The following is a 27,867-nucleotide window of genomic DNA, read 5'->3' as shown; positions in this document are numbered from 1 at the left end:
ACCCTCATGGCCTAATCACCTCCCAAAGGTTCTATTTCCACTCACTCACTCTAGGGACTAGGTTTCAATACAGAAATTGGGAAAAACACAGTCTATACCAGCAAGGGGGGAAATTTTCCCTTACTAACCCACCACTGCTTTCCGACTTTCTTCTTTTCAAAGTTCAACCAAAACAAGCCCTTTACACCCAACATGCCAGAAACTTTTAAAACATAAGGCCTTCTTGTACCTAAGACGTTGAAAGCATGAGAATGGAAATCGCTGAAACACCAATGAAGATTTTAGGAGCCCTCAGAAGACTTCGAGCTCTAAGGACATGACAACACAATAAAAAGGAAAAACAAAGAAAAAAAAAACAAAAAAACCTAGATTCCAGCCTTTCCATACCTTGGCTTGGAATCCTTCGGGTCCCAAGCACACTCTCCTAGAGGGGAGACGCAGAGGTGGTGGCCATTGGTGATATGTGGGGCACCCAGAGGAAAGGGGAGAAGGACGCACTTAAAACACGCGAGAATTGGAGACCCTGGTGCCTCGTGGGGTTGGCTCTTCCGGCTGAGTTCACAGCACTCAGAAGCAAGTTCTACCCCCTAGGGCCGACCCCGCCTGCAGGCCTGTCGGGGTCTCACCGCCTCGAGCCCGCTCCAGGGCTGCGCACGAGGGCGTAAAAGGGGCCCGTGCACACTCCCGAAGGGCTGTGGGTCCCCGAGGCGGTGCAAAGTCGCTCCCAGAGGCGGACCTGCGAGGCGGGCCCAGGCGAGCCGGCTGGCGGGAGCCGCGGGCGAGGGCGGATGCGGCCGCCACGCGGGCTGGGCTCCGTTCCGCCCTCCGCAAAGTTGACTACAGCAATACTTATTAGCGAGGGAAACGTACAGGCCCCGACATCCCTAAATCCTCTCACTCGGCGAGTGTGGCAACTGAGCGCCTGCCGCGTCTCTGAACTGTAGCCGGACACCGCCAACCCACCCCGGGACCCCGGCGCGGGGGCGCTACCACTTGCCGCGTACTCGCCGCACAGGCCGCGCACGCGCCTAGAAGCAAGCTACAGTGGCTCTGCTGGGGACAAATCATTCACGTGCTACTGTTCTGCGACCCCCAATCCGAAGAGTGTACACTGGCTGGGACAGTTTGGGAACGCGGCCACGGAGCCATTTGCGGAAGGGGACTAATAAACGGATTGGGGAGTAGGTGGGGTAAATGCGTGGACAGGCGTGAGGAGACAGAAAATTCAGTCTCCGCGGCCTAAGCACTGAACTGGGGCTGGGAGCCCACAACTCAGAAGGTGCGCCGGATGCCCCGCCCTGGGGGCGTGGTTTCGCGGGGGCTCTGGCGGGGGCGGGGCCTGGTCCCGGCCACGCCCCTCCTTGCCAGTGGCCAAGGGCGCGGCACTTTCACTTCGCTGCAAAGCTGCGGTCTGCACCAGGTCTGCACCAGCCGAGCGAAGGTGATCCAGGTGAGTGCCGACACCTACGGACAGCGAGGAGCGCCGGCCCCCGGGTCACTTCAGCTCCTGCGTTGGGCACTGCCCATACCTCTGCCATCCCGAGCTGACCAGGGACGCCCTCCTTTTCCCCCTTCTGGTCTATACACCTCTGTCTACCTTTCCATTCCCCTTGCCTTCCACCATCCCTGCATCCTCCCCCCTGATGGAATAGGTTTGGAGCGTCGAAATGGGGCCCACCTCGCTGTCTGTCAGGCAGGGAGATTCTCAAGGTCAGCCCTTCAGTTCCTTCCTTTCCTCTCCTCCTCTCCCGGGGCTGTGCAGACCCGGCGCTCCTTGTTTCTGCCTCCCAGAGCCCACCTGACCTTGCCAAGTGCCCCTCTGGTGCAGAGGTTGGGCGGACAGGACACTGCAGGGGCGGTGGGCGGTGCAGGCCCGATCGGTAACAAGTGCCCCGGGAGCCCTGCGCCTGCTGCGGATGTGTTGCTAGGAACCCTCGGGGAGAGCCTCCCAGGGAATTGAGTTTGTTTTCGCTCTGCCTCATAGAAACGTTTGACCATTAGTACTGGAACCCTTAAGTGGGTCATTTCCTACCGCTGCCTGAGAGCAGGAGACCCCGCAGGGGAAGAGGACTCTTTATGGACGGTTCTGCACTGGATTTCAGAGCACTTTCCTCCTTATCTGTGTCACTGCAGGGAGCCCCAGAGCCACTGCGGTGGGGCAGCTACAGAGCGGTGAAAAGGGGGCTGGAGAATTCACTAGTGAGTCATTCCCCGAAGTTGTGGCTTGTGCTATCCTTCTTTTCGGGGCCACGAGTTTACAAGCTACTTTGTAGCTTAGGAGACAAGTGGGTGTGGGGACAGGAGGTAAAGGAAAAGCTGAGACAAGAGGGTATGTAGGAAAGGAGTTGGGGCTTTCTCCAGTCCCTCGACTGGAGAAAAGGAGTCCTAGAGGGAAGGACACAACTGCTGTGCAGACGTATGGCTCTTTGCCGGTGCTGTGGTCCTAGGCGTGGTCGTGTGGGAATGCCGCAGGTTTGAGATTTCCTCTGTGCGTGGAAGCTGCAGCGAGGGCTTCTCTTGGGAAATCTGTAGATCACTGGGAGCCTGCAGTTTCTCCCAAGGTTACTGGTCAGAGTTCCAAGGCTGTTTTAGTTTAATGAATTCAGTAATTAAGAGCACAGTATCCTAGTCAGGGATTCAAGGATGTTTATTCTCACGGCAGTTAAATGTAACTAAATTAACTAAAACTAACCCCATGAAATCCAAAGAAGTACTTTCACCCCTGGGAAGACATTCTGTTAAGCTTCCAAAGTGACCCAGTGTTACAGAAATAGAACATTGTCAAGCAATTTTTTTTTTTTCCTGAACCGATGTTACTATATATAAAACAGATCTGCTAGAGGGATACTGTGGCCAGCTATAGAAAGTGCACGCCAGGGGCTGCTTTAGATGAGGGAACAAAATTGGAGAATGGCAGTCTTCCCCCTAATTTAGATTTCCTCCTGCTGGCCTAGAGTCCTGAAGAGACACAGTCATGAAAGGGAATTTCCTAACCTGGAGGACAGCAAAGGGACTGAACATCCATGAAAGAAAGGGCTTTACCTCATTATCCAGAGACATGCTGAAAAGCCCCTGGAACAATCTGGAATGAAGTGGATGACCAAGCTGTCAAAATGCAATTAGTGCCTACTGCATGCACAGGTAGCTGTATTGAAACATATTGTTCCCTATATTTAATTTAAATATTCTGAATCTGTATGCAGAATACCGCTGTGAACCACAATCGACCACGAACCATTTTTAAGCAATGTTTAAAAGAATCTCCATATTGCTACAGTTGCGCAGCTGAATTCATTAATACTCCTTATGAGTATACCATCCTCCTGAAAGAGAAGAGTTCAGCAGTAAGGCTAGGATACTACTGTGGAAGGAGAATTCCTTCCCTCCCTGTCTCTTGCAGCGTCTACCTACCTATCCGTCTTGGTGAGGAGAAAAACAGCAACGAGGAGACGGGAAAATTACACGACCTTCCAAATAACATTTGCAAATACCTTTAAGGGATTTCTGCATTTGAGATTTTAAGTCCCCGTTTACCCTCTGAGCTCTTTCCAGAGTTGAGCTGTTCATTAACTGGAACTCGGGTTCTAATACGTCGGTGCCTTAGCTCACTCTTTTTTTGATAAGTGGTATTTTACTTCTCCAGCCGGAGCAACGCGGATGGTTTGGGCACAGCTTCATTCTAAGTACTGTCAGGTACAAAGAGTTAGACTCCCGTTTGAGGCAGGCGCCAGCAGCCCAGGTGGGTTCCTTCATCCAGAATGTCTGGTACCCTAGCAAGGGCCCAGCAGCTGCTAGGAATTAACTACAGTCCGCCCAGTTTTTTTGTGATGGAAAATCCAACTGGTGTCACTGACTCATTCGAGATTTTTGTTTTCCTCTTGTGGAAGTCAGGGCTTAGTTTCCCCATGACCTCCATTCAGTTCCTATGTAATGCCAGTTAAGGCACAGGTTATGTAGAAATCGTGATATGAAAAGTGCCAATTGCTGTTGATTTGCTCCTTTGCAAACCTGTGCACCTGAAAGCGGAGGAAGTTTTCCCTTCCTGTAATCTCTCCTCTTGTCATCCGGCAGTGCCTGCATTCATTAAAAGAAATTTAAAAACAAGTAACTTTTTGGATCTTTTCCAAGTTTTTTTTTTTTTTTTCCCCTTCCAATTAGAAAGTTCTGAGGCTTTAATCAGTCAAAGACTTGGAGTTAATTATTAGCTCTCTATTCCTATGAATATATTTTATGCTCCGGAGACAGTTTGGGGGAGATAGAAAAATTGCAAAAGAGATCAGGTGTGGTCAAACTTGCTCTCCATTCTCATTAAGAGGCAGTATAGGCAAGGGTTGAGAGCACAGACTCAGGAGCCAGGCTGTCTGGCTGTGTAGGAGTCCAGGCTTCCTCTGCGATGGCTGTGTGACCTTGGGCAAGATTACTTAACTTCTCTGATGCTCAGCTTCCCCTTCCTGTCTGTTGTGTACTTGCTGTTTTCCTTCCCTGTGTTCTCTCTCGTACATCACAGTTTATGTCCTCAGAGCCTTGCTCTCAATCTGTTACCCTCCTGCTTCATGGTCCTTTCTGTGTGGTCTCCATCCATTTCACTGTGTCTTCTAGAAGGTCAAGACCTTCTCTCTGAGTCTCGATCGCCCTCGTAGCCCTGCACACCTCACATATTGTCAGTATGTAGTGGGGGATAATTCAGGGAAGGAATCATTCTGAAGCAATACTGAAGAAGGTGGTAGGTGTGGGCTTAAGGCAAGCGTTCCATTTAGGTGAAATGGTTTGTCCTACGTTGACTTTAATCAAATCAGCTCCACAATGAGTTGCCACGAGATTTTTATTTTCTTGCGCGTCCCATGGCTTCTCCTCATTCTTTCCCTTGTCCTCTGAGGTCGGTGCCTTCAGACCATGGGAAATGTCCCGCAGCCTGTCGCTGGGATGACGTCTCCCAGGGGGCTCTGCTCCAGATGGGCCAGCATGACCCAGGGCTTCTGGGTGAGGTGCCGACACATCAAGGAACTCTCGCCGCATAGAGCCTTTTGTGTCAAGAATCTGAGAAGGTTCGCCATCACACCAGCAGGCTTACCTAGCATTTGCCCTGTCTTGTTACAGTCTACTCTTCTTAGATTCCTGAGGAGCTGAATTAACAGTTTTTTCTTCCAGGGGAGATTCAGTTCCATTCAGGCATGTGTCTTTTCATACAGAAGTCAGACTCCAGAGAAGACAGCGGATAATTAGCCCACTTGGCCTTACTGGGGTTTATTTGTGTCCGTGCAGACCCACCCCACATAGAACTCTTCCCGGGAACTTGGCCATCATGCTGATCCCGCCCTCCCCCACTCCCGGTCTGTGCAGTTAGGTATTAATTATTTTCAGCACCGACAGTGGCCGTTTAACTATAAAGCTGAATACATTTGGATTATAACACATTTATCTTTAGGGCACAGATCTTCTACCCTGCTCACTGATAGCTAGCTTCCACTTTCCAAATGTTCACCCAGGAACATTGACGAGGAATCGAAGAACTTGAGATGCTGGGGAAGTACCACTCTGACCTGCCTCTGCTGTTCCCCTCACTGAGTTAATGACCGAGTGCTGGATATGTAAAGGTATACCCGTTCAGCTAACTTCACGTTTAGCCCTCGGAGACCTATCTACCAAATGTGCAATGCAGCCGTGGGCAGTATTTTTCCTCACCTGGGTTATTATTCCTTCTCTTAAACGTCCATGCACTTTAAAAAAAAAAAAATCTAGCCGTCTTGTGAAACTTAGACACTCACACAGACCTTATCATCTGTTTAACGTAGGAGCGTCCAGAATTGGCACTTTGAAAGTGTAGGATGGACGAAAAGAAATCCTGTGACTCTTTTCTCTCCCATCATGGAAACAGGAGATGCCTTTTGAGTTGTTTCCCTCCAGGTTCTTGAGCTTTATATGGGTTCAGGAGGGGTCAGCTGCCCTGCCCGAGATGATTTGGAGAACCGTTCATTTGTAGAAACACCTAGAGGCAGAGGGGAGGCGGGGCAGCTACCCGGGGGAGCTTGAAGCAGGCTAAGCAGACACCCAGCACGGCCTCAGAGGTTTCTGAACCACCTTCCGGCATCGGGGACTTACGGAAGTCCATTTGGGACGGTCAGACCAGCCCTTAAAGCCACCGTCTTCGGGGTTAGTCTTGTGAAAATGGTGGCCTTTGCCACATAAGATAAGGGGCCATATGTAAGGAAGATTGGATTAATAGCACAGGGAGCCAAATGAGAATTTTAAGGAAAGGCTGGGGAACAACCCCAAGTCAGTCTGGGAGTGCTTTATCTTCGTCCCATCGTGCGTGTAGAAAAAAGGACACCACTGAGAAATTACAGTACAATTTGAGGAGAACGGTCTTGCGAATGGAAGTAGGGGTTACCATGGTCCAGGCTGCCGTTTATCTGCTTGTTTGAGGGCAAAGAGAAAGCTGAAAGGTGAAATCCTTTCTCCCTTAAAAAAGACAGTTAGGGGCACCTGGGTGGCCCAGTTGGTTAATCGTCCGGCTCTTGATTTCGGCTCAGGTCATGATCTCATGGTTCGGGAGATCGAGCCGCGCATCGGGCTCTGGGCTGACAGCGTGGAGCCTGCTTGGGATTCTCACTCCACGCTGCTCTCTCTCTTTCTCTCTCAGTCTCTCTCTCTCTCTCTCATAAATAAATAAACATTAAAAAAACGTTTTTTAATCTAATTAATTTCATTTAGCTAAAGATCATGTGGCTCGGTTGAGTGTTCGACTCTTGATTTCGGCTCAGGTCATGATCCCAGGGTTGTGGGATGGAGCCCCGTGTCAGGCTTCACGTCCAGATTCTCTCTCTCTTCCCCCCCCCCCCCGCTCCTCCCCCTCTCCCTCCCTCCCTCTGCCCCTCTCTCTTCTTACACTCTCTCTCTCTCTCTAAAATTAAAAAAAAAAAAAAATTAAGAGCCGCAATTAAGGGTGGTTCAATTAGTTAAGCCTCTGACTTTGGCACAGGTCACGATCTCATGGTTTGTGAGTTCGAGCCCCAAGTCGGGCTCGGTGCTGACAGAGCCTAGAGCCTACTTCAGATTCTGTGTTTTCCCCCTCCCCCACTCAAGCTCTATCTCTCCCTCTCTAAAAAATAAATAAACATTAAAAAACTTTTTTTTTTTTAATTTAAGCAAAGATAAGTTAATGTAACTTCATGGCTCAGAAGCAATAATTTGAGGCAGGTTCCCAAATCTGTAAAGCCTGCCTTTTGCCCCATTTGTACCGTGTTGATTGCGCCCTGGGGGATTTTCGCTGGCCGCCCAGAGGGACTTGAGTAAGTAGTGAAAGAGAGCTCTACCCCAGGAGCCTTCTGATGAATGTGGTTCAGGACGTGTTCTGGGTAATCCTCGTAACTGGAGGAACCCCTGCCCCAGTGAGATAAGGCAGGAAGGGTGGCGGCAGCAGGGACTGGAAGGAAGGTTGAACCGCGTGTATGCACTGGGGTGGTTAGGTTTCCAGCCAGTCTGTTGGGAAATTCCTCAAGGGACCACCTCGGGCAGAGGTCCTAATGAAAATCCGTGTTGCTTAACTCAGGCACTAGCATGGAGCGTGTCTTCTCCTCTAAACCCAAGCTTGATCCCCTTCCCAGGGGAGCCTTTGCAGGGGTGCCTTGTGGCTTTCTTAAAGTCGCCTGGGTGCCCGCTCACTGGCTGCAGTGAACGTTGTTGCCCCAGTGCTGCCCCTGCTCCTGCCCCCCACTGTCCCGTGGCCCCACCGGTTACCAGGGCGCTGGGCACCCTTGTTCTCTAATCTCCCCCTGGGCTTTTCTGCTGCCTCATGGCCCGTACCCCACCTGCTAAAATACTGTTCCCAGTTTTCTTTCCTCTCCTTGATATGTCCTCAAAAAACCATGTTCGGCTATTAAATACTCTGATAGATTAAAAAAGCTACAAATACAAGTGTTGCCGTTTTAAAAAATATATATTCTAGGGACGCCTGGGTGGCTCAGTCGGTTGAGCATCTGACTTCGGCTCAGGTCGTGATCTCACGGTTCGTGGGTTCGAGCCCCACATTCAGGCTCTGCGCTGACAGCTCAGAGCCTGGAGCCTGCTTTGGATTCCGTGTCTCCCGTCTCTCTGTGCTCCTCCCCTGCTCACACACTCTCTCTCTCTCAAAAATAAATAAACATTAAAAAATGTTTTTAATATATTCTAGAAATAATTAGGTTTCTGCAGTATTCTCAAAAAGGGCATCTATGGAAAACTCACAGCTAACATGTTTAATGATGAAGGGCTGGAATGCTTCCCCCTCTAAGATAGAGATCAAGATAAAGATGTCACTTCTGTTCAACACTGTCCTGGTTCCGGGGCGTCTGGGTGGCTCAGTCGGTTGTGTCTGACTCAGGATTTGGGCTCAGGTCATGATCATACGGTTCATGGGGTCGATCCCCATGCTGGCAGTGTGGGGCCTGCCTGGGATTCTCTCTCTCTCCCCTCTCTCCACCCCTCTCAGTTTGCTTTCTCTCTCTTAAAGTAAATAAATAAACTTAAAAAAAAAAAAAAAGCCACTGTTTTAGTTCTAATTAGAGCAAGCAAGCAAAAGAAAGAAAAAGGCTTCCATAATGGAAAGGAAAGAAGTAAAACTGTCTTCGCAGCTAACACCATCCTGTATGTTAAGTATGACCAAGATCGTGGCTCTGCCTCTCCCTTCTCCTGGGCTCTCGTGCCCTGGCTCTGTTCCCCAGCTCTGCTCCTGCAGTGCAGCTCCAGTCCTGCCCCTGAGCGGGAGTTCTGCAGAAGTGACCCTCCTCATTGCTCCCTGGCTGGGGGAGAAAGCAATCTAACTCCTTGGTAAGGAGCAAAGCCAGCAGAGGGATGTAGTAGCAAAGAGCTAGACCTCGCTGTCCGACAGTCTGCTTCTGTTCAGACCTCAGCTCCGTACTCACTGGCTATGGGACCTTGGACGAGTTGCTGAACTCTTCTTTGCCTCAGTCTCCCCATCTGTAAAACGGGGATGATAACAGTAACTACCACGTAGGATCATTATGGACATTGTTAATTTCTGTTAACTCTATTATGGGCCTGACAGAGGAGAAGCAGTAGGTCTTAAAGTAGATGTTCAGGATGTAGTGATAATATTATTCCCCATTTTGCTATTTCGGCCATATGGGATGAAGAATTCCATGGGGAGTTAGATGGAGGTCCCACTGGATCCTTAAATAGGCCTTTCATCTGAAGTCATGTTGCCGATTGTTTAGAATTTGAGGGACGCTTGGCCCGTGACATTGGAAGCGATCATCTGAAGAGCTCATCCTGGACCATAATGACCACCACTCTCGAAAGATGAAGAGTGTTCAACTCTGACTCGTTTGCCTGGTGGGAAAATCTGGTCTGGCAAGTGATCGTGACCATGAAAGAGAGATCTGGGAATCTGCGAGCTGTCCCAGGTTAGGCTCACAAGAGAAGTCTCAGAAGAGACTGAGCTGTCTTACCTACCTGTGTTGCTTTGGTCTGAGCCCTCTGTTCAAGCTGAAAGAAGAAAGCAGTCTCCTGACAGGCACATCCTCGGTGTGTGATTGTGAACATCCTCTGGTCTCATCAGCCCGTCGGGTTCTTAAGGATGCTGTAGAGAAGGGGGCCCCTCACAAGCCTCCAAGGATGTTGGTAGAATGTGGACCGCCAAGATAGGACCGCCAAGACAGAACTCTACCAGTGGTTTTAGGATTGGATAAAATCAACACCTCCCGAAAACTGTATCTTTGCCTAGAACAGTGGTTCATAAAATGTGGCCCCTGACCAGCATGATCGTCTAGGAACTTGTTGGAAATGTAGATCCCCAGGCCCCATTAAGCCCCTCGGGATCTGAGACCCCACCTGCGGGTGGGGCGTGTTTTAACAAACGCTTCAGGTGACGTTGATGCTGCTAAAGTTTGAGAACCACTGACCTAGAACATAAGACAGCACTGTATCGAGTTTCCGTCTTCATGGAAGGAACTATAGAAGACGTCAGCAGGAGACAGATTCTGTGCCCTCAAGGAGCATATTTGGAAATGTGTACTATTTTCATTGATCAGTATGCAAGGTACATGTTATAATAGCTCACTGATGAGCGCGCAACAAATGTGCAGACATTCAAAGGCAAGCCTGCAGCCCATGCGGGTCGGTCAGGAGTGCAGGTGTCATGGAGGAAGGGGGAGTACTTAACACTGGACCAGGATCGGGCAGCGGGAACAAATTTAGGAGCAGGGCTGCCGGAGATGTATTGCCTCACAGGCTGCTTCTTAACCCTCGACACATGGGCTTCCACTTTCTACCATTGCCCTGAAACCTGGCTGTCGGGGCGCCTGAGGGGCTCAGCCGGGTGTCTGACTGGACCTCGGCTCAGGTCATGATGTCACGATTCGTGAGATCGAGCCCCATGTCGGGCTCTGCGCTGACAGCACGGGAATTCTGCACTGGAATTCTCTCTCCCTCTCTGTCTGCCCCTTGCCCACTCACACTCTCTTTCATTCTCAAAATAAATAAGTAAACTTAAAAAACAAAAACAAAAACCTGGCTGTCAAGGGGTCCCACTCACCAAAGCCAAGAGCATTTGGGAGGTGACACTTCCTCTGTTAACACGTAACAGTCTCCCTCACACCTTTCCTCCTCTCTGCCTCTCAGCTTAGTCCCTGGAGGGAGAACCAGCAGGTGATGGCTGTTAACTCTGCTCGTAGAGTCCATCTCATAATCCAGACCTGTCTGTCCTCTCTAACCCCATCTCCTACCACTCCCATCAGCTCCTGGGGCCCGACCACACCGGCTGCCTTCCTGGCCCACCAGTGTGCCGGGCTTTCCCTCATCTAGGGGCTTTGCACTTGCCGCTTTTTCTTTTTGTTAATAAATTTGTTTTTTTTTTAAATATTTATTTTTGAGAGAGAGTGCGCAAGTAGGGAGGCGCGGTGGGGGGGCGGGGTGGGGACAGAGGATCCGAAGCGGGCTCTGTGCTGACAGCAGAGAGCCTGTTGCGGGGCTCCAACTCACGAACCTTGAGATCATGACCTGAGCCAAAGTCGGACACTTAACGGACTGAGCCATCCAGGGGCCCACTGGCTGCTTTCTCTGATTTGAGTATTCTCCCCCGGCCCCCGAAATGTCCTGTTGGTGTTTCTTCCTCATTCCTGCATCACTGCAAATGTTGCCCTAGCAAGGAGGTCTTCCTGGTCTTAACTGAGATATAATTGACATATGAGATTGTGTAAGTTTAAATGTCTCAAATATTTATTGATCCCTTGGCATGTTTCCGGTCAGTCTTCTGTCCTCCTTAGAATGTCGGTTCCTTAAAGGACAGGGGGACCCCATCTTGTCCACTGCTGTGTCTCCCACACTTCTGCAGTGCTGGCATATAGTGAGTGCTTTCCATGTTGTGACTGAGTAAGTGAATTAAGTGTTCTTAGACACATTATGCTGTCCACACTGGGAATCTACAGAGAACAGCCTTTTGCCAAATTCGAATCTATTTTAAATGGTCTCAGAACTAATTTCTTTTTTTTTAATTTTTTTTAAGGTTTATTTTTATTTTTGAGAGAGAGAGAGGCAGAGAGAGAGAGAGAGAGAGGCAGAGCGTGAGTGGGGGGCAGCAGAGAGAGAGGGAGACACAGAATCCAAAGCAAGCTCGAGGCTCTGAGCTGTCAGCACAGAGCCCGACGCGGGGCTCGAACTCACACACGGTGAGATCATGACCTGAGCCGAAGTCGGACGCTTAACCGACTGAGCCCCCCAGGCGACCCAGCACTAGTTTCTAAGTCGGAATACCTTAACTGATTTGTAGAAAAATCAGTATCTCCTTATTTAGGAAGTGTTACTTATGTGGGCAGACATGCACAGTTAGCAGTGTTTACAAGATGCCTCCGTATTTGGACCCACGTTTATTAAATGCTCATACCAGATGCTTACCTAGTTCATTTCAGTCAATTCCTTAAACCATCCTGTGAAGCACGTAGTTAGTATTCTGTTTTGTAGAGAAATTAGAGAACATTCCCAAGCTCGCAGAGCCAGTGTCTGAACACACATCCATCTGACTGCAGAATTCCTGCTGTCTCTGCTCCTGTGGATTTTCCCATAGGAACAGACAAATCAGAAAACAGTCTGTTAGGAGTAAAGTTCCGAAAGGATCTCTGCTTTTACATGAGTGATAAGTAATTACATTAAAAATAAAATCTGGTTTCTTTTAAGCCTTCAAGTTAATATTCTTTCAAAAACTCTTTTGACTCATCTCCAGAACTCTCCGGAAACAGTTAACTGAAAGCTTACACCTCTGAAACACTCATAAGGGAGGGAAGAACAGAAACGCTTCTGTCCTATTTCTGCCTTTCTCCAAGACGTTCACTTTCATTTTGAAGGGTATTTTTGTACCCAGTTTCTTTTTTGTTTTAATTTTTTTTAATGTTTATTTTTGAGAGAGAGACAGAGACAGAGCACGAGTGGGGGATGGGGCAGAGAGAGAGGGAGACACAGAATCGGAAGCAGGCTCCAGGCTCCGAGCTGTCAGCACAGAGCCCGACAAGGGGCTCGGACTCATGAGCGGTGTTGATCATGACCTGAGCCGAAGTCAGCCGCTTAACTGACTGAGTCACCCAGGAGCTTCTTTGTCCCCAGTTTCCGATCACTGCTAGGAAGGGGGGAATCTGGAATTGGGTACGTGTTATATTTGCCTTTTCCCCCAGTAGAACATGAGCCTCATGAGGGCAGGGACCAAAGTCTGGTGTGTTCATCTCTTCATCGCCAGCCCTGGACCTGTGAGTGGTAAACTTGAATAAGTGAGTGCCCGCTCACACCCACACAGGGATGAGCCTCTCCCGCTGCTGCGATGAGGGTTTCCATGACTACGGTGTGCTGATTTCCATGGTCAGCGCTACAAACCTGCTTCCTCCTGAATACCTCCTGCTTTTCCGAGATTTTAACACAGCTGTCTAAGAGCTCAGAACAAGAAGTGAACGTATATCGTTTTAAGTGTAGTTTGCTGTTTTAAAATAGCAGTCCTAAATTATAAACTCTTAAACGTATATTGCCACTTAGTTAAGCATCCCCTTTCATAACTGAATCAGGGCAAAATTAACATTAACATATGTGATATAACCCGATGCCGAACATTTGTTGAGAGTTTACCACGTGTCAGGCATCCTGCTGAGCATTAATGGCTCCCCCATTTCCTCCTGGAGACACCCACAGGGGTGGGTGGGCACCACCCTTGTCTCCCTCTAAGGAAGAAGGAAGCCCAGGTTGCTGAAATGCAGGGAGGAATGTTCCCAAGGACACAACAGCTAGGAAGGTGAGAACCAGGTTGAGTTCAGTGTCCTTCCACAACTGCAGCCCTGTCCCGTGCACTGCACAGAGCAGGTAAGTGACAAGGGTCAGCCTAGAAGTCACATAGGGCGGTATGACGGGATTCGTAACATACTGCCTGTTCCTCTGCTTTCTCAATTCCTAATTGTCAGGCCACTTTCTGTATAATTTTTTTGGTATGTGTCTGCTCATTTTGGAAATGATAGAAAAGTACAAAGGGAAATCTGTAATTTATGCATCTAGAAATAATTATGCTTATGATTTTGATATTTTCTCTTCTGTTATTGAGAAAACTAAGATTATATACTACATACACTTTTTAATAGTTTTTTTTTTTTTTTTAAGTTTACCCCTTTATTTTGAGACAGAGAGAGAATCCCAGGGGGGCTCCATACTGCCAGTGCAGAGCCCAATGCAGGGCTCAAACTCACAAACCCTGAGATTATGACCTGAGCCAAAATCAGACACAACCAACTGAGCCACCCAGGAGCCCCTGTATACACTTTCTGAGGTGTTTTTGTTTTTCTTTTAATGTAACATGCTGTATGTTAAGCCTGTTTCAACATCTTTACTTGTGTGTGCACCATTTTTAATGGTTCTACAATATTCTGTATTATGGGTGCATTAATTAGTCCTCTCTGCTTGGTCATTGTGCCATTTCTGTCACTGCTGTTATAAATACTGTTCAGGTGAATGCCTTTGAACCAAATCTGTCTGAGTTTCTGATTGTCACCTCCAGCTACGTTCCCAGTGGAGTTCATGAATCAAAAGGCACAAACGATGTCAAGAACATGCCCGTTGTAAGGCTGCTCTCCAGATGGTTCTATTTTACACTTCCCCCTCTGTGTAATAGTGCAAACTAGGTACATTTAAATACGTACCTAAGTGAATTTCTATTTATACAAATTATAATTTCTAATGTATTCAGCTGGAGGGTGACAATTAACAAATGCCATTACACAGCTAAGTGGGTTGCAAAGGAACCCATACCTGCGTTGGTGGTTGGGCACTATGTGCCGTGTATCTGGTGCCACAAAGACCCAAGTCTAGGGCAGAGCTCCCACCCCCAAGACAACCTCATCTTCTTGCCTCAATAAAAGGGTTGCTATTAACACAGAGCAGGTATGTAATCAACAAAATGTTGAGTGTTCGCCAGGGAGAGGTCCTGAAGCCACTGCCCTGGGGCTATCTGCTGGCTCCAGGCTGGGACAGCCTCGGGCGTGGCTCCCGCTGCCTGGGGTGTGGCCACTGTGAACTGAGCTGCCTCCACTTCACCAGTGCGCACACCTGCACCTGAGCCCACAGAGGCCAATCTTTAAGGGGTGGGAACGTCCGTCTCTGCCCTCGAGTCCTCCGAATAGAAGGATTCAGCAAAAGATCGGGGTTGGTTTGGGTTTTTTTTTTTGAACCCTAAGTGAATTAAGCTGATTCTCTCCTTAAAGGACAAGCCTTACCCATTTTCCAGTCCCTGCTGGATTTCTGTTTTCAAACCGCAGTGGGGACAGAGCCTTTTTCTGTGTTCTGACCTCCTCTTTCTCTGCTTCAGAGGTTTCAGTAGATACTTGTGAGGGGAACAAAAGGAGACTTGAATTGCTTAAGCGCCTACTTGATGCCTGGCTCTGTGCTCGGCGACGAGCATTATGTGAGCTGGAGGCATGATTCCCGAAAGCCACCTGGACTTGCGGCTGGCTTTGTTTATTCTGCAGGTGTCAGTAGGCACAGGCTGTGCCCGGCGTGGAGGGGCCAGACAAGCACAGTCGCCCCGCGGGGGAGCTTGTAACTGGCTGCTGTCTGGTCTAGCCCCGATCACACCAGCTGATGCTGGAAGTGCTGACTGCCAGGCTGTATGAAGCGGGGGTCCTCACTCGGTGGGAGCGAGCGTGAGGGGGTGTCAGGAGGGCCCCTCCCACAGGCGGCTTCCTGGACTTTGCTCTTGCACCTTTGCGGCTGTGTCCAGGGCTCCTGCAGGGAGAGGCTCAGGGAGCGGAGGCACTTTCCTCCCGTCTGACACACTCACTGTCCCACAGCTGATCATGTGGTCTTTCGCGAGCCACCCACTCTAGCATTGGACTCTGGGTCCCCCTTCCTGTACGTTCTCTGCCCTTCAGAGGTACTTTGTGTTCCCGGCTCTGCCTGCCCCCTTTTCCCTAATACCACAGTCAGCATAGCAAGGTGGGGGGGAAGGTAACTTTCACTAGAGTGTGAAAGCCTACTAGGTTTAAACTCCCAGATTGCATGTATCCTTTGCAAGAGGAGCTCAGTAGTAAATATTAATTCCTAATTGTGAATTTTTGAGCAGTCGCCTGAGTGTTCATTGCTTTGCCACAGAAACATTCAGCCAAGAGGTGCTTATCTGTCCTGCCACTCAGCCGCTTGTATCCCAAGCCCTTGCAAACCAGAAACTCCAAGGTCAGTGACTAAGCCATGAAATTCTACTGTTTTGCCTGTGCCTGAGCATTCGGAGAAGAATTCTAAAACCTTCTCTGGTCTTCGTTCTCTTCTCATCCACCTGAACCTCGATTTCCTTTTCTGCCAAGTGAAAAGGCAAGGCTCTGGAGATGGGGTTCTCGGTCCAGGCCTCTCAACTCGCAAACCGTGACCTAAGCCAAGTGTGCTTCGTTCATTGTCCTTAAACAGGTGGCTTCTGACAGAACGAGTGACAGCTTCATTTTCAGTGACCTGTTTGGCCCCAGTGTGTTGAACTCAACGGACATCAGATAGATTGGAAGGCTCGGTCATTTTTATCTTCAAAGAGGCGTTCGGAATTCGCCCTGTGTTTTTATTTTAATAACTAGTACAGAAGCTTCCTCCGCAAGCTGACTCTGAATTTCGGAAGCAACTACTTCTACAAGAGAATGAGAGCAGGGAAGTTTGGAGGGCAGCCTGACTGCTTGCTGCTGCCATACCTGATGGTGGGGACATGGTGGCCAGGAGGCCCTTCCTATGCTGAGTCATGCAGACGGCTTTTGGGGGTGTGTCCCCCACCCGGGTGAGGTGGGGTGGGCGCCCCTCCGGAGCACCTCCGTAAAGAATGTAGGAGGGGGACACTGGTATGAACTATGGATCGTGGCAGGTGGGGGACAGACTTTTGGGGACTTCAGCCCCAAATGTCATTTTTCAGACCTAAGCAAAACATATTTTTTTTTTTTTATGTTTGTTTATTTTTGAGACAGAGAGGGATAGAGACAGATAGCATGTAAGCAGGGGAGGGGCAGAGAGAGAGAGCCACACACACACAGAATCCCAAGCAGGCTCCAGGCTCTGAGCTGTCAGCACTGAGCCCCACGTGGGGCTCGAACCCACGAACTGCGAGATCGTGACCTGAGCTAAAGCTGGACTCTTAACCAACTGAGCCACTGAGGCGCCCCCAAATCCCACACTGAGGAAAGTGCTGGGACACTTCTCAGTTTGCAAATGGGCTTAAAAGGGGACATTGGAACCAAATTGGAATCTAAATTTGAAACCCAGCTCTGATGCTTTCCATTTCAGACCTTGGGCACATGATTTCCCCTCTGGGTACTCTCTGGACACAGGGGTAACTCACCGTATGGTCAGGGTGACTGGAAACACCTTGGGGCTCGGTAGCCCCTCCCGGGCTTACAGGTGAGATTGCAGCGAGCCTGTCATCGAGATGGACGTTGTAAACTGAGTGCAGAACACACAGGAGCTGCTTGCCTGGGACAGCCTCGTGCACGGTGGGTGGGCAGTAAGGGTCCCAGGAAGCACTGCCTCTTCCCTGTGTCCTGCCTGTCCTCGCCCGTCTCCAGCCCGTGACCAAAGCTCAGAGAGGTTGGGGGGCAGCACGAGTTTACCTTGAGATGATGAGGGTTTCCTCCCAGCTGCCAAGTTTTCTTCTCCTTGACGGCCAGTCTGTTTCTTCTCTCTTCTTCTGGGGCAAAACAGTGGCTAACACAGCTAAGATGGCAGAACACTGAAAATGCTGAGATTAGCTTTTTCTCCAAGCATTCTATGGGGAGATTTTCCAAATACACAGAAACGTTGGAAGAATTATACACTGAACATCCTTATAGCCACCACCTGGGTTCCATAGTTAACGTTTGGCTCTGTTGGTTTATGTTGTCATTTCTTGATGCATTTCAAGAGGAGTTGCAGGCAGCAGAACATGTCACGGGCTAGTTTTGGAGTGAGGATTCGATGAACAGCCTGGGCTCCCCTGAGCCTCCCAGAGCTGGGTCTCTTCGCAGCGTGACAGGCTCCAAAGCCATGCTCTGCTTTCAAAGCACTAGATCTGGGTCTCCTACCTGTGATGCCTCCGCTGCTATACCAGAGTGTGCCCCAGGATCAAAGGGAGTCCCGACCCCCTGCCCTCACAGTGTCCCCCACGCCAACAGACATACAAACAAAGAACTTGGAATCGTGGTATACTTACTGTTTCATATCCTGCTTCCGTCTCCCTCCTTCCCCCTCTCTCCCCCTCTGCTCCTCCCTCGCTCCATACCCCCTCTCTACAGTTGAATATATCCTTTAGGATTTTGCCATGTTAAGCTTTTTTTTCAAAAACATAGTTTTTAGCAGCTGTATCTTTCTATAGCAATGACTACTGCAGAGGTATAGCTACATCTCGTAAATGTAACGTTCATCAGAAGAGAACATGTTATGATATGATTGTATACTTTTTCAGTCTGTTTATTTATCTTGGGGTGGAGGGGCAGAGAGAGAGAGAGAATCCCAAGAAGTCTCCCAGCTATCAGCACGGAGCCCTGTGGCAGCGGGGGGTGGCCGGACTTTCAGGAATCGTGAGATCACGATTCAGGTAATGAAGTGCACGGCCCCAGGCCTCCCTCTGTGGGCGTCTACCGTGCCAGCTGGTATCCTGATGTCTTCTTCCTTCCACAGAGCCAACATGGCCGTCCTCTCTAAGGAGTATGGTTTTGTGGTTCTGACCGGCGCCGCCAGCTTTATCATGGTAGCTCATCTGGCCATCAACGTTTCCAAGGCCCGAAAGAAGTACAAAGTGGAGGTGAGTGGGAACGTAGACTTGGCTGGGGCTAGAGCTTGTTTTCAGCTGTGGAGGGAGAGGGGCGACGCCAGCGGTCAGCAGTGGCAGTTGAACTACACCCGTTGGAAATGCTGCCCCTTTCCGGCAGGAGGAAGGCGGGGAACCGAGGGGTCCTGCTGGGGAGCAATTTCCATCTTGTTTGCGCTTTGTCTTTTCTGTTGAAAGACCAGGTGTGCTGGGACAAGAACAGGATGCTTTTGGCTGGAGCTAGGTGCCGGGAAGAGTTATTTTCTAAAGAGGGTTCAACAAGGGGGACTTCATCAAAACAAAAAGCTTCGGTGCAGGAGAGGAAACCGCCAACAAACTGAAAAGGCGACCTACTAAATGAGAGGAACTATTTGCAAATCATACATCCCATAAGGGGTTAATTTCCAAGATACATAATTCACACAAGTCAATAGCGAAAAAACCAAGCAACACAATTTAAAATCGGGCAGAGGACCTGAACAAACGTTTGTCTAAAGAAAATATACCAACGGCCAATAGGTACATCAAAGGGTACCCAACATCATCACTAATCATCAGGGAGATGCAAATCAAAACCACAAGGAGCTGTCACCTCACACCTGTTGGAATGGCTGTGTTCAAAAAGACAAGAAATGACCAAAGCTGGTGAAGATGGGGAGAAAAGGGAACGCACCGTTGGTGAGAACGTAAATTGGCTCAGCCACTATGGAAAACAGTATGGGGGGTCCGCAAAAAAATTAAAAATAGAACTGCCATACGATCCAGCTCTTCCATTCTGGGTATTTATCCAGAGAAAGTGAAAACATGAACTCGAAAAGCTATGTGCACCCCCATGCTCATCGCAGCACTATCTCTAATAGCCAAGATACAGAAGTAACCCAAGTGTCCATCGGTGGATGTGTGGGTAAAGACGATGCGGTATATATACACAGTGGGCCACTCAGCCGTAAGAAAGAATGAGATCTTGCCATTTGTGACATGGATGGACGTTGAGAGCATTATGCTAAGTGAAATAAATGAGAGATAAACACTGCATGATCTCACATATGGAACCTAAAAAAAGCTAAAATGTACAGCATGGTGGCTATAATTAATTTTTCTATACTGCATGTTTGAAAGTTGCTGACAAAGCGACTCTTAAGTGTTCTCATCAAAAGAAAAACAAATCTGCAACTCTGTGGGGTGACAGATAGTAACTAGACTTACTATGGTGATCGTTTCACAATACATACATACATCGAATCGTTACATTATATACCTGAAACTAATATAAGGTATGTCCATTATACCTGGGTTTTTTTTTTTTTTACATAAATAATAAAATAAGCTAGAGAGGGCTGAATGGCAACAGTATTTCCTGGTGTGCCACTTTAAAAGTGATGTCTTGGGGCGCCTGGGTGGCTCAGTTGGTTAAGCGTCTGACTTCAGCTCAGGTCATGATCTCACGGTTTGTAGGTTTGAGCCCCGCGTCAGGCTCTGTGCTGACATCTCAGAGCCTGGAGCCTGCTTCGGATTCTGTGTGTCCCCTTCTCTCTCCCCCTCCCATGGCTCATGTTCTGTCTCTGTTTCTCAATAATAAATACACATTAAAAAAAAATTTTTTTTTAATAAAATAAATAAAAGTGATGTCTTAAGGTGATTTTGTTTCCCAAATAGTGAAGAAGCATGTGTTGCTGAGGTTAGCCTGAGCTCAGACATTGGACATAAAAAGGAGCTCTATTAAATGCTCCCTTTATGTATTTCCAGATGATCTAAAAGGGATAATTACCGAGGTTGTCCCTGGTGAGCACATTTAAACGTCTATTTCTGTTTAGCAACTTATAATTAGACTCTCTGACTAGAGCTTCTTTTAAAGTTTTCATATATTGATTTCGTTTGTTTTTTTTTTTTTTTAATGGACATGTCCATGAAAATTCTCACACACTTACTGTTCCCCCATTAAGGAAACTCTTAAAAGCTTGTGGCGTTGGATCACTCTGGGGAAGGAGCTACTTCCCTGTGGTGTCTTTGTGAGGTACTGGAAACTCACCCGTGATGGCACCATGTCAAGAGCACGGAGTTTGCAACACGCGCTGCCTCTGTCCCTTGTGCAACTACGGCACAGACCTACATTCCTCGCACCGGGTATTAACAGAAATGCATCGGATCTGCTTCTGGGAGTTGAGACCCTTCTCCCTGCAGATATTTAAGCAGAAAGCAATCAGCTGTCAAGGGCATAACAGAAGCTGCTTGAGGATAGGTTATCTTTTAGGGTTGATTGTAACTCAACACCGAGTGCTACTCTTGACCATTTGATCCACACGGACTTTGTCTTCACAGTATCCGACCATGTACAGCACGGACCCTGAAAACGGGCACCTTTTCAACTGCATTCAGCGCGCCCACCAGAACACGTGAGTGCTGGCCCTGCCGGGTGCTGGGGGGGTGTCTGTAGGGTACGTGCTTTCTGCCCAGCGCCTCGGCCTTTACCACTGTGTGCTGAGTAGCAGCTGTGAGAACGATCATAGTAAGGCACCTCGCTGAAAGTGTCGTAAAAAGGGGCGCCTGGGTGGTTTAGTTAAGCATCCGACTCTCGATCTCAGCTCAGGTCATGATCTCACAGTTTGTGAGTTTGAGCCCTCGCATCGGGCTCCAGGCTGACAGCGTGGAGAATCCCTGCTTGGGATTCTCTGTCTCTGCCCCCGCCCCCCAAAATAACTAAATTAAAAAAATAAAAACTATTGAAGTGTCGTAAAAATATGTATGTGAGCAGATTAAATATTGTGAGTTGTTAGCATAGCGAGGTTCTGGATGATCTTTTCAAAAATGTCTTTTGCATCGCTTCGTCCATCTAGAGCATTTGGAAGCTGTCCTATCTGAGATGAGCTTGAATCTCCCAGCCCTGGGGAGGGGGCAGCTGTGGGCTTGGGAAGGAAATCTACTGAAATTCTCCAAGACCTTCCTCGTGGGCGTGTTAGAGCCAGGTCTTTTGCCCAGTGTGTTCTGAGTTACCCTTACTCCCATGCAGAGAAGAGAGGGTAGATCCTGGTGGTGGGGCTGCTCTCTCTCCTCCATATTGTTTTACTCTCAGGTTTCTAACTTGGCAAGTTAGTAAGGGGCTCTTCGTTTTACAGGACGTAAGTCAGTGGGGCCCTTTCTAAAAAAGTTCTCTGTCTATTCCAGGTTGGAAGTGTATCCTCCTTTCTTATTTTTCCTAGCTGTTGGAGGTGTTTACCACCCGGTAAGTTTTTCCGGGGGGGGGGGGGGGTTTCATCTGTTTGGATTTAGTTCGCTGCGCTATTTAAGGAAGAGACAGCAGGAAAGGAACGCGTACTGAACATCATCGACGTCTATTTAAAAGAATTGCATTCAGCTGCTTCTTACAAAGCTAATCTTTAAAGTAGGGCGAATTTTCCCCACTTTTGACAGGTGAGGAGAAACCTTTTGGGGACTGTGTAACTGTCACGGGGCAAAGAGCTACCTGCAGAATACAAGAATCAGAATTTGAACCCAGGTCTGTCTGATTCTGGAGGGTTTGTGTCCGTAGTTGTTATTGGCCACAAGCATTTACTGGTCCCCTGGGGTTACAACAGTGAACAAAACAGGCAAAGTCCCTGGTTTACTGTTAGTTGGGGGTCACAGACAGAAATCAAATGGGTACAGCATGTGATTAGGCTAGAAGGTGATGCTGACGGGAGACACCTGTCAGCGGGGTGGTCACGTGAGGATCGTGCTGCTTGCGGAGGTGACATTTAAGCAAAGGAAGTGAGAGTCAAGCAAAATGTTAAGAAGGTGAGGGAGTAGGTGCTGCAGGTGTTTAGACACCTTCCAGACAAAGAGCGAGGGCGAGGCCCTGAGGCAGGAGCCCACCGGGTCTGTCTGGTGAACAGGGAGAAGGGCAGGCGGCCTGAGGGGCGAGCGGAGCCTTGTCGGCCAGAGAAATGCTCTGCACTTCACCTTAACCTAAATAAAGCAGGTGTGTCTATGCCCGATTAGGTGCCAGTGGGTCTTGTCCTGGACAGAACGTGGTTCCCTTTCAGGGACCAATTTCCGCTGAATTCTTTTTTTTTTTTTAATGTTTATTTTTGAGAGAGAGAGAGAGCGTGCAAGTGAGCAGGGGAGGGGCAGAGAGAGAGGGAGAGCCAGAATCCGAAGCAGCTCCAGGCTCCGAGCTGTCAGCACAGAGCCCAAGGCGGGGCTCGAACCCACGAGCCGTGAGATCGTGACCTGAGCTGAAGTCGGACACTCAACAGACTGAGCCACCCGGGCGCCCCTAGTTTCCCCTTAATTCTGACCAGAGTGCTGACACTTTGCGTTTCTGTTCCTCAGCCTTCCGTGAGCCTCTGGTCGGTACCTGAAGGGCCTTGTGCTTTTGTTAGAAGCTCCCAGAATGGCAAACCTGTAGCCCATGGCCTTGAAGTTCATATTGTTTTCAGAGACACGTCTGCTGTCTTAGAGAAGACACTTCTTTTTTTTTTTTTTTAATTTTTTTTTTTAACGTTTATTTATTTTTGAGACAGAGAGAGACAGAGCATGAACAGGGGAGGGGCAGAGAGAGAGGGAGACACAGAATCCGAAACAGGCTCCAGGCTCCGAGCTGTCAGCACAGAGCCCGATGCGGGGCTTGAACTCACGGACCGTGAGATCATGACCTGAGACGAAGTCAGACGCTTAACTGACCAAGCCACCCAGGCGCCCCGAGAAGACACTTCTTCCTGTGCCTCTAAGGGGCCCCAATCCTTGCACGTGACTGGATGAGCCCGTCTAAATAGACTAGTTGGTCTCTCCAGCTAGGCGTCACCCGCTGTCACCCGCATCCCCTTTCCCGTCCCTCTTCCCCAGACGCCATTCCCGGTGCTTCGGTCTTTAAAATACTCTGAGAACTGCTAGGATGATGAGTACGTGGGTCCGAGGTTGATGGTAACTCTGCAGCCTTAGTCTGGCACGGCCTGGCAGAGACCAGCTTGCACGTGGTGACTTACGGGCCTGGGGTTTGTGTTTTTAGTGGTTTCACGCACCTGATCGTGAACTTTACCCCAAATCAACTAAACAAACAAAGTCCTAAGCTACTAACCTTGCCCGCAGTGATGCACTTGGAGACCATGACGAGCGATGTTGCACGTTCCCTCACAGCCTCCCTTTTTCTCCAGACTCCTTCTGACCTAACGGTCACCCCAGGATGGTGCCCAGTAGGACTGTTCATCTTGCAGGAGTTTTACTCTCTCAGGCGTAATGGGAAGGGGAAGACCTCCCCCTCCCAACACCTCCTGTGCTGGGGTGACAGCACCACATGTCACGTCCACCTTTTCTAGCGGAGCCCCTCGCCCCTGTGCGGCCGCAGCACAGCCCCCTTCCAACCCCCCCGACCCTGGCGGGGAGCCTCACGGAGCGATGCGGGGGCAGGGGTCCCAGGCTGCCTCCTGTTCACAGCCCCATGGGAGACGACCGGGCTTGGGGTTCACCCTTCGAGCCCCAGGCCTGCCTCTCCCTCTCCCAAGCCAGGGCTGGGGGTGGGGGGGGCTCCTTCCATCGAGGCTGGCACTCCTCTCCCCTGTCTGTGAGGGGTTTGTAGAGGGATCACAAATCTCTGATGTTCCTGAGACAAATAACCTCCCTCTCACGCGAAGTTTGGTATCTTCCCATAACCGGGAAAGCACTATTTTCTTAACACACTGTGCCATCAAAACCCTAGATGTTAAAGAACATGTGGCTGTTTCTTGAATGCTGATCCTAACACAGCCCTTCTATTTTAGCGTGTAGCTTCCGGCTTGGGCTTGGCCTGGATCGTGGGACGAGTTCTCTACGCGTATGGTTATTACACAGGAGGTAAGTGTGCACGGACGTCTGCCAGGGAAACAAATTTCAAATCTTATGCGACTCTAGTTTTCTTCTTAGCAGGGCTTTAAGAAAAGGGGGAGTAACTTGATATTTAGGTGAAAGGTCTGGTATCTTCTTTCTGCTAAGTTTTCAAGACTAACAAAACTTGTTTTTACTGAGCGCTTTCTGTGTCACTTGCTGCTCTAAGACCTTTGCGTATGGTGTCGAACCTTATGGCATTTCTAGGATATAGATGATATTATCCTGTTGTATAGATGGGGAAACTGAGGCTCAGCGCTTACCAGTGTCCACTAGTTAGCCAGATTCACACCCAGGCAGCCTGACTCCAGAGCCCCCGCTCCTAATTCCCTACTGTCAGTAGTGTGCCCGAGAGAGAAGGGGGAGGAAGATTCCTTTGGCTGTGCTTTTGAAAGAGGGGGAACACGCCCAAAGGTCCTGGAGCAAAGTTGCTCTGATTATTATCCCATCGTTTTTTTAAGGTCCAAACAATACTGTTGTGACATTTTCTAAATGTTTCTATTTATTTTTGAGAGAGCACGCGAGTGGGGGGGAGGAGGAGGGGCAGAGAGAGAGGGGGATACAGAATCTGAAGCAGCTCCAGGCTCCGAGCCGTCAGCACAGAGCCTGACGCGGGGCTCGAACCCACGAACCGTGAGGTCATGACCTGAGCCGAAGTCGGAGGCTTCACCGTCCGAGCCACCCAGGTGCCCTAGTCGTGGCACGTTTCTTTGCGTGTAGTATCTGACATCCTGACAGCTTTCGGCCAGAGGTTGGTTGACCTCGTGAGACCAGACAGTTGAGGTGCAACCCGAGAGGCCTCAGGTAGGGTGGCGTGTGGATATTGGAAGCACTGTCCTTTCGGGGACACCCCAGTCACCTCCCTTTCTTCTGTTACAGAACCCAGCAAGCGGAGTCGGGGCGCCATCGGCTCCATAGCCCTCCTTGGCCTGCTGGGCACAACCGTGTGTTCTGCCTTCCAGCATCTTGGTTGGGTTAAAACCGGCTTGGGCGGGGGGTCCAAATGCTGCCATTGAAGAATCATAGGCTGTTTAAAAACTCTCGTTCATTTTGAGTGACCTTTATTTTCAGTTACTTTTTTTTTTTCTAAATATAATAAAAACCTACCTGGCACTAGCCTCATACCTAAACCTGACTCCATCGCTTCCTTTTGAGTCTTTATCTAAAAGAAGTAGCCTGTTCCTACTAGACGAGAGAGGTGACGGATAGTAAGTGCCCCTCTTCACGCCCCCAGAGGGGGTTTGTTTATGTGAAGTTGGGAAAACGTCTGCTTGTGGTAATATGTTCATAATCCTGCCACAGCCCTGAAAAGCTGGGGCTCAAGGAAGGGAAGTCTTCTAGCCTAAGGATGTAAGATTATCTTATCACTTGCTAATACGTATGGGAACAAGGATTTTTTAAAATTTCTATTAAATATTGCTTCTATTGCTGAAAAGCTATTTACGACTAAGAGTATGAAACTTAATATAAGATCTGATTGCATAGGTCCAAAGGCAGAAAGACACCTTCCAACAAAATGGGGAAAATTAGAAGGTTTAGTTGACTTGGAGAGGGATGCCGGTTGGTAGAATGAGAGGGTTTCCCCTGAGCGAACATGGCCATGAACGCCACTAACGGAAGGACAGTGTCTACACCTGTGCTGTTCAGTATAGTAGCTGTGAGCGACATGGCTACTTACATTCAAATTAATACTTTTTTAAACGTTTATTTGAGAGAGAGCGGGAGCGAGGGGCAGAGAGAGAGAATCCCAAGCAGGCTCCGTACGGTCTGTGCAGAGCCCGATGTGGGGCTCGAACCCACGAACCGTGAGCTATCGCCTGAGCCAACATCAAGAGTTGGATGCCCAACTGAGCCACCCAGGCGCCCCCCAAATTAATAAACTTTAAATAAAACAAAACTCAGTTCTGTAGTTGCTCTCACCACATTTCAAGCGCTCCATAGCCCATGAGGATCAGAGATGGGATCTGAACCCAGGCCCGGCTCTAAGATCCATGCTTCTTCCATTGCACTCCTGCGTCCCTTCAGGCTGGAATGCTCTGGTCAGCCATGGCCACATGCTCCTCCCCCCCCGCCCCCCCGGGGCCATCCGGCGGCCATCTGGTGAGGAGACTGGGCCGTCACAGCATATACCCCACCGTAGTTCATGAGACGATTGCCCCAGCATGGAGCAAAATAAGGAAAATGAGGGCTGTTTTCATAAAGCTGAAACTTGTGTTTTTACATTAAAACGTCATTTAGAAAATGATGATGAGTGGCAGAGTTTCTTTTTCGGTCCTGACTTGGAAAAAAATAACGCATTAAGAATTTAGAATAGGCTACTCTGGTTTTTTGTTTGGTTTTGTTTTCTGGTTTTTAAATAAGATGCACCGCAGCTTGGAGAACTCGTGGTGGTTTCCTTTCTCGTCACCGAGTCCAGGTGCCAGGGAAGCAGCACAGGGGAGACCTGGGGGCGACGTGGCATTTTCACCTTTGTTTGAAGTCTGAACAGGGGAGGCTTTTCAAATCATGTGGTCCATCTCAGTCATTTTGCTGCCTTTGAATGGGCTCAATGAAGTTTTAGAAGGAACCCACCACGTAAAATGGTGCTGTGATTGAGTAGGGGGCCCACAGCTCTGCCTTTCCCTTTCCCCAGGCCCCCCACCAACAGCACCTAGGGCTTGGCAGAATCCTATAGATACCTGCCCTGGAGAATGACCATGTCTTATCAGGTAAAGGGTTAGTATCCGAAATCTATAAAGAACTTACCAAACTCAACACCCGAAAAACAAATACTCAGGTGAAGAAATGGGCAGAAGACATGAATAGGCACTTTTCCAAAGAAGACATCCAAATGGCTACCAGACACATGGAAAGATGCTCAACATCACTTATCATCAGGGAAATACAAATCAAAACCACACTCAGATATCACCTCACGCCAGTCAGGGTGGCTAAAATGAACACATCAGGAGACCATAGAGGCTGGAGAGGATGTGGAGAAATGGGAACCTTCTTGCCCTGTTGGTGGGAATGCAAACTGGTTCAGCCACTCTGGAAAACAGTGTGGAGGTTCCCCAAAAAATTAAAGATAGAACTATCCTATGACCCGCTAATAGCACTACTAGGAATTTATCCAAAGGATACAGGAGTGCGGATTCATAGGGGCATATGTACCCTAACGTTTATAGCAGCACTTTCAACAATAGCCAAAGTATGGAAAGAGCCTAAATGTCCATCAACCGATGAATGGATAAAGAAGATGTGGTTTATATATACAATGAAATACTACTTGGCAATGAGAATGAAATCATGCCATTTGCAGCAATGTGGATGGAACTGGAAGGTATTATGCTGAGTGAAATAAGTCAGAGAAAGACATCATGTTTTCACTCATATGTGGACTTTGAGAAACTTAGCAGGCAGCCATGGGGGAGGGGAAGGGGAAAAATAGTTACAAACAGAGAGGGAGGGAGGCAAACCATTGTTCTCTCTTAAATACAGAGAACAATCTGAGGATTGATGGGGGGGAGGGGAAAATGGGTGATGGGCATTGAGAAGGGCACTTGTTGGGATGAGCACTGGGTGTTGTAAGTGATGAACCACAGGAATCTACCTCGAAAACCAAGAGCACACTTTACACACTGTAGGTTAACCAATTAGACAATAAATTATATTTTAAAAGAGAGCTAGTGAATGACCATGTCTGGCAAGCTACTTTCTGTAAAATTCATTTGTCTTGTGGAGAAAAAATCTGGTCTGAGTACTGCCACTCACTGCTGCAAAGTCTG

The 27,867-nt window shown here is 48.9% G+C and overlaps 2 protein-coding genes and 1 non-coding gene across 6 annotated transcripts in view; 2 read left to right on the top strand and 1 right to left on the bottom strand.

Annotated features, from left to right (window-relative positions):
- Window positions 1–1,350: 1,350 nt before the first annotated feature.
- Window positions 1,351–25,230, top strand: MGST3 (microsomal glutathione S-transferase 3). 2 transcript variants are annotated; one of them, XM_042924657.1, is made up of 7 exons: window positions 1,360–1,450; window positions 15,607–15,687; window positions 18,136–18,259; window positions 20,585–20,658; window positions 21,428–21,485; window positions 23,998–24,070; window positions 24,980–25,230. In XM_042924657.1, the coding sequence occupies exons 3-7, from the start codon at window positions 18,143–18,145 to the stop codon at window positions 25,114–25,116; spliced, it is 459 nt and encodes a 152-aa protein (XP_042780591.1). In that variant the 5' UTR covers window positions 1,360–1,450; window positions 15,607–15,687; window positions 18,136–18,142; the 3' UTR covers window positions 25,117–25,230. The 2 variants fall into 2 exon arrangements, with proteins under 2 accessions (XP_042780590.1, XP_042780591.1); XM_042924656.1 differs by lacking the exon at window positions 15,607–15,687 and having other exon boundaries at window positions 1,351–1,450.
- On the top strand, window positions 7,950–8,035 carry TRNAR-UCG. Its single transcript has one exon. It is a non-coding gene; the product is annotated as a tRNA-Arg (tRNA).
- ALDH9A1 (aldehyde dehydrogenase 9 family member A1) overlaps window positions 11,897–27,867 on the bottom strand; it is a 44,027-nt gene continuing 28,056 nt past the window's right edge. For 2 of the 3 annotated variants that reach the window (XM_042924651.1, XM_042924652.1), the window contains 2 exons: window positions 20,295–20,440; window positions 11,897–12,040 (listed from right to left, as the gene is read on the bottom strand). In XM_042924651.1, coding sequence (XP_042780585.1) covers window positions 11,912–12,040; window positions 20,295–20,440 — 275 coding nt within the window. In that variant the 3' untranslated portion in view covers window positions 11,897–11,911. Of the gene's footprint in view, window positions 12,041–18,288; window positions 18,412–20,294; window positions 20,441–27,867 lie in introns of those variants that run through there. The other variant, XM_042924653.1, reaches the window with a different exon arrangement.

This window comes from Panthera leo, chromosome F3 (assembly GCF_018350215.1).
Source record: "Panthera leo isolate Ple1 chromosome F3, P.leo_Ple1_pat1.1, whole genome shotgun sequence".
NCBI classification, from domain to species: Eukaryota; Metazoa; Chordata; class Mammalia; order Carnivora; family Felidae; genus Panthera; species Panthera leo.
Note: the sequence above shows the minus strand (reverse complement) of the source record. Positions and strands in the feature narration are given on the sequence as shown.

What these genes read in the sequence shown, in the direction of transcription:
- MGST3 (XM_042924656.1), top strand. Translation starts at nt 18,143, where the DNA reads ATGGCCGTCCTCTCTAAGGAGTATGGTTTTGTGGTTCTGACCGGCGCC. An exon ending in CAGCGCGCCCACCAGAACAC is followed by an intron (nt 20,659 to 21,427) that starts GTGAGTGCTGGC and finishes TGTCTATTCCAG; the next exon opens with GTTGGAAGTGTATCCTCCTT. An exon ending in GTATGGTTATTACACAGGAG is followed by an intron (nt 24,071 to 24,979) that starts GTAAGTGTGCAC and finishes CTTCTGTTACAG; the next exon opens with AACCCAGCAAGCGGAGTCGG.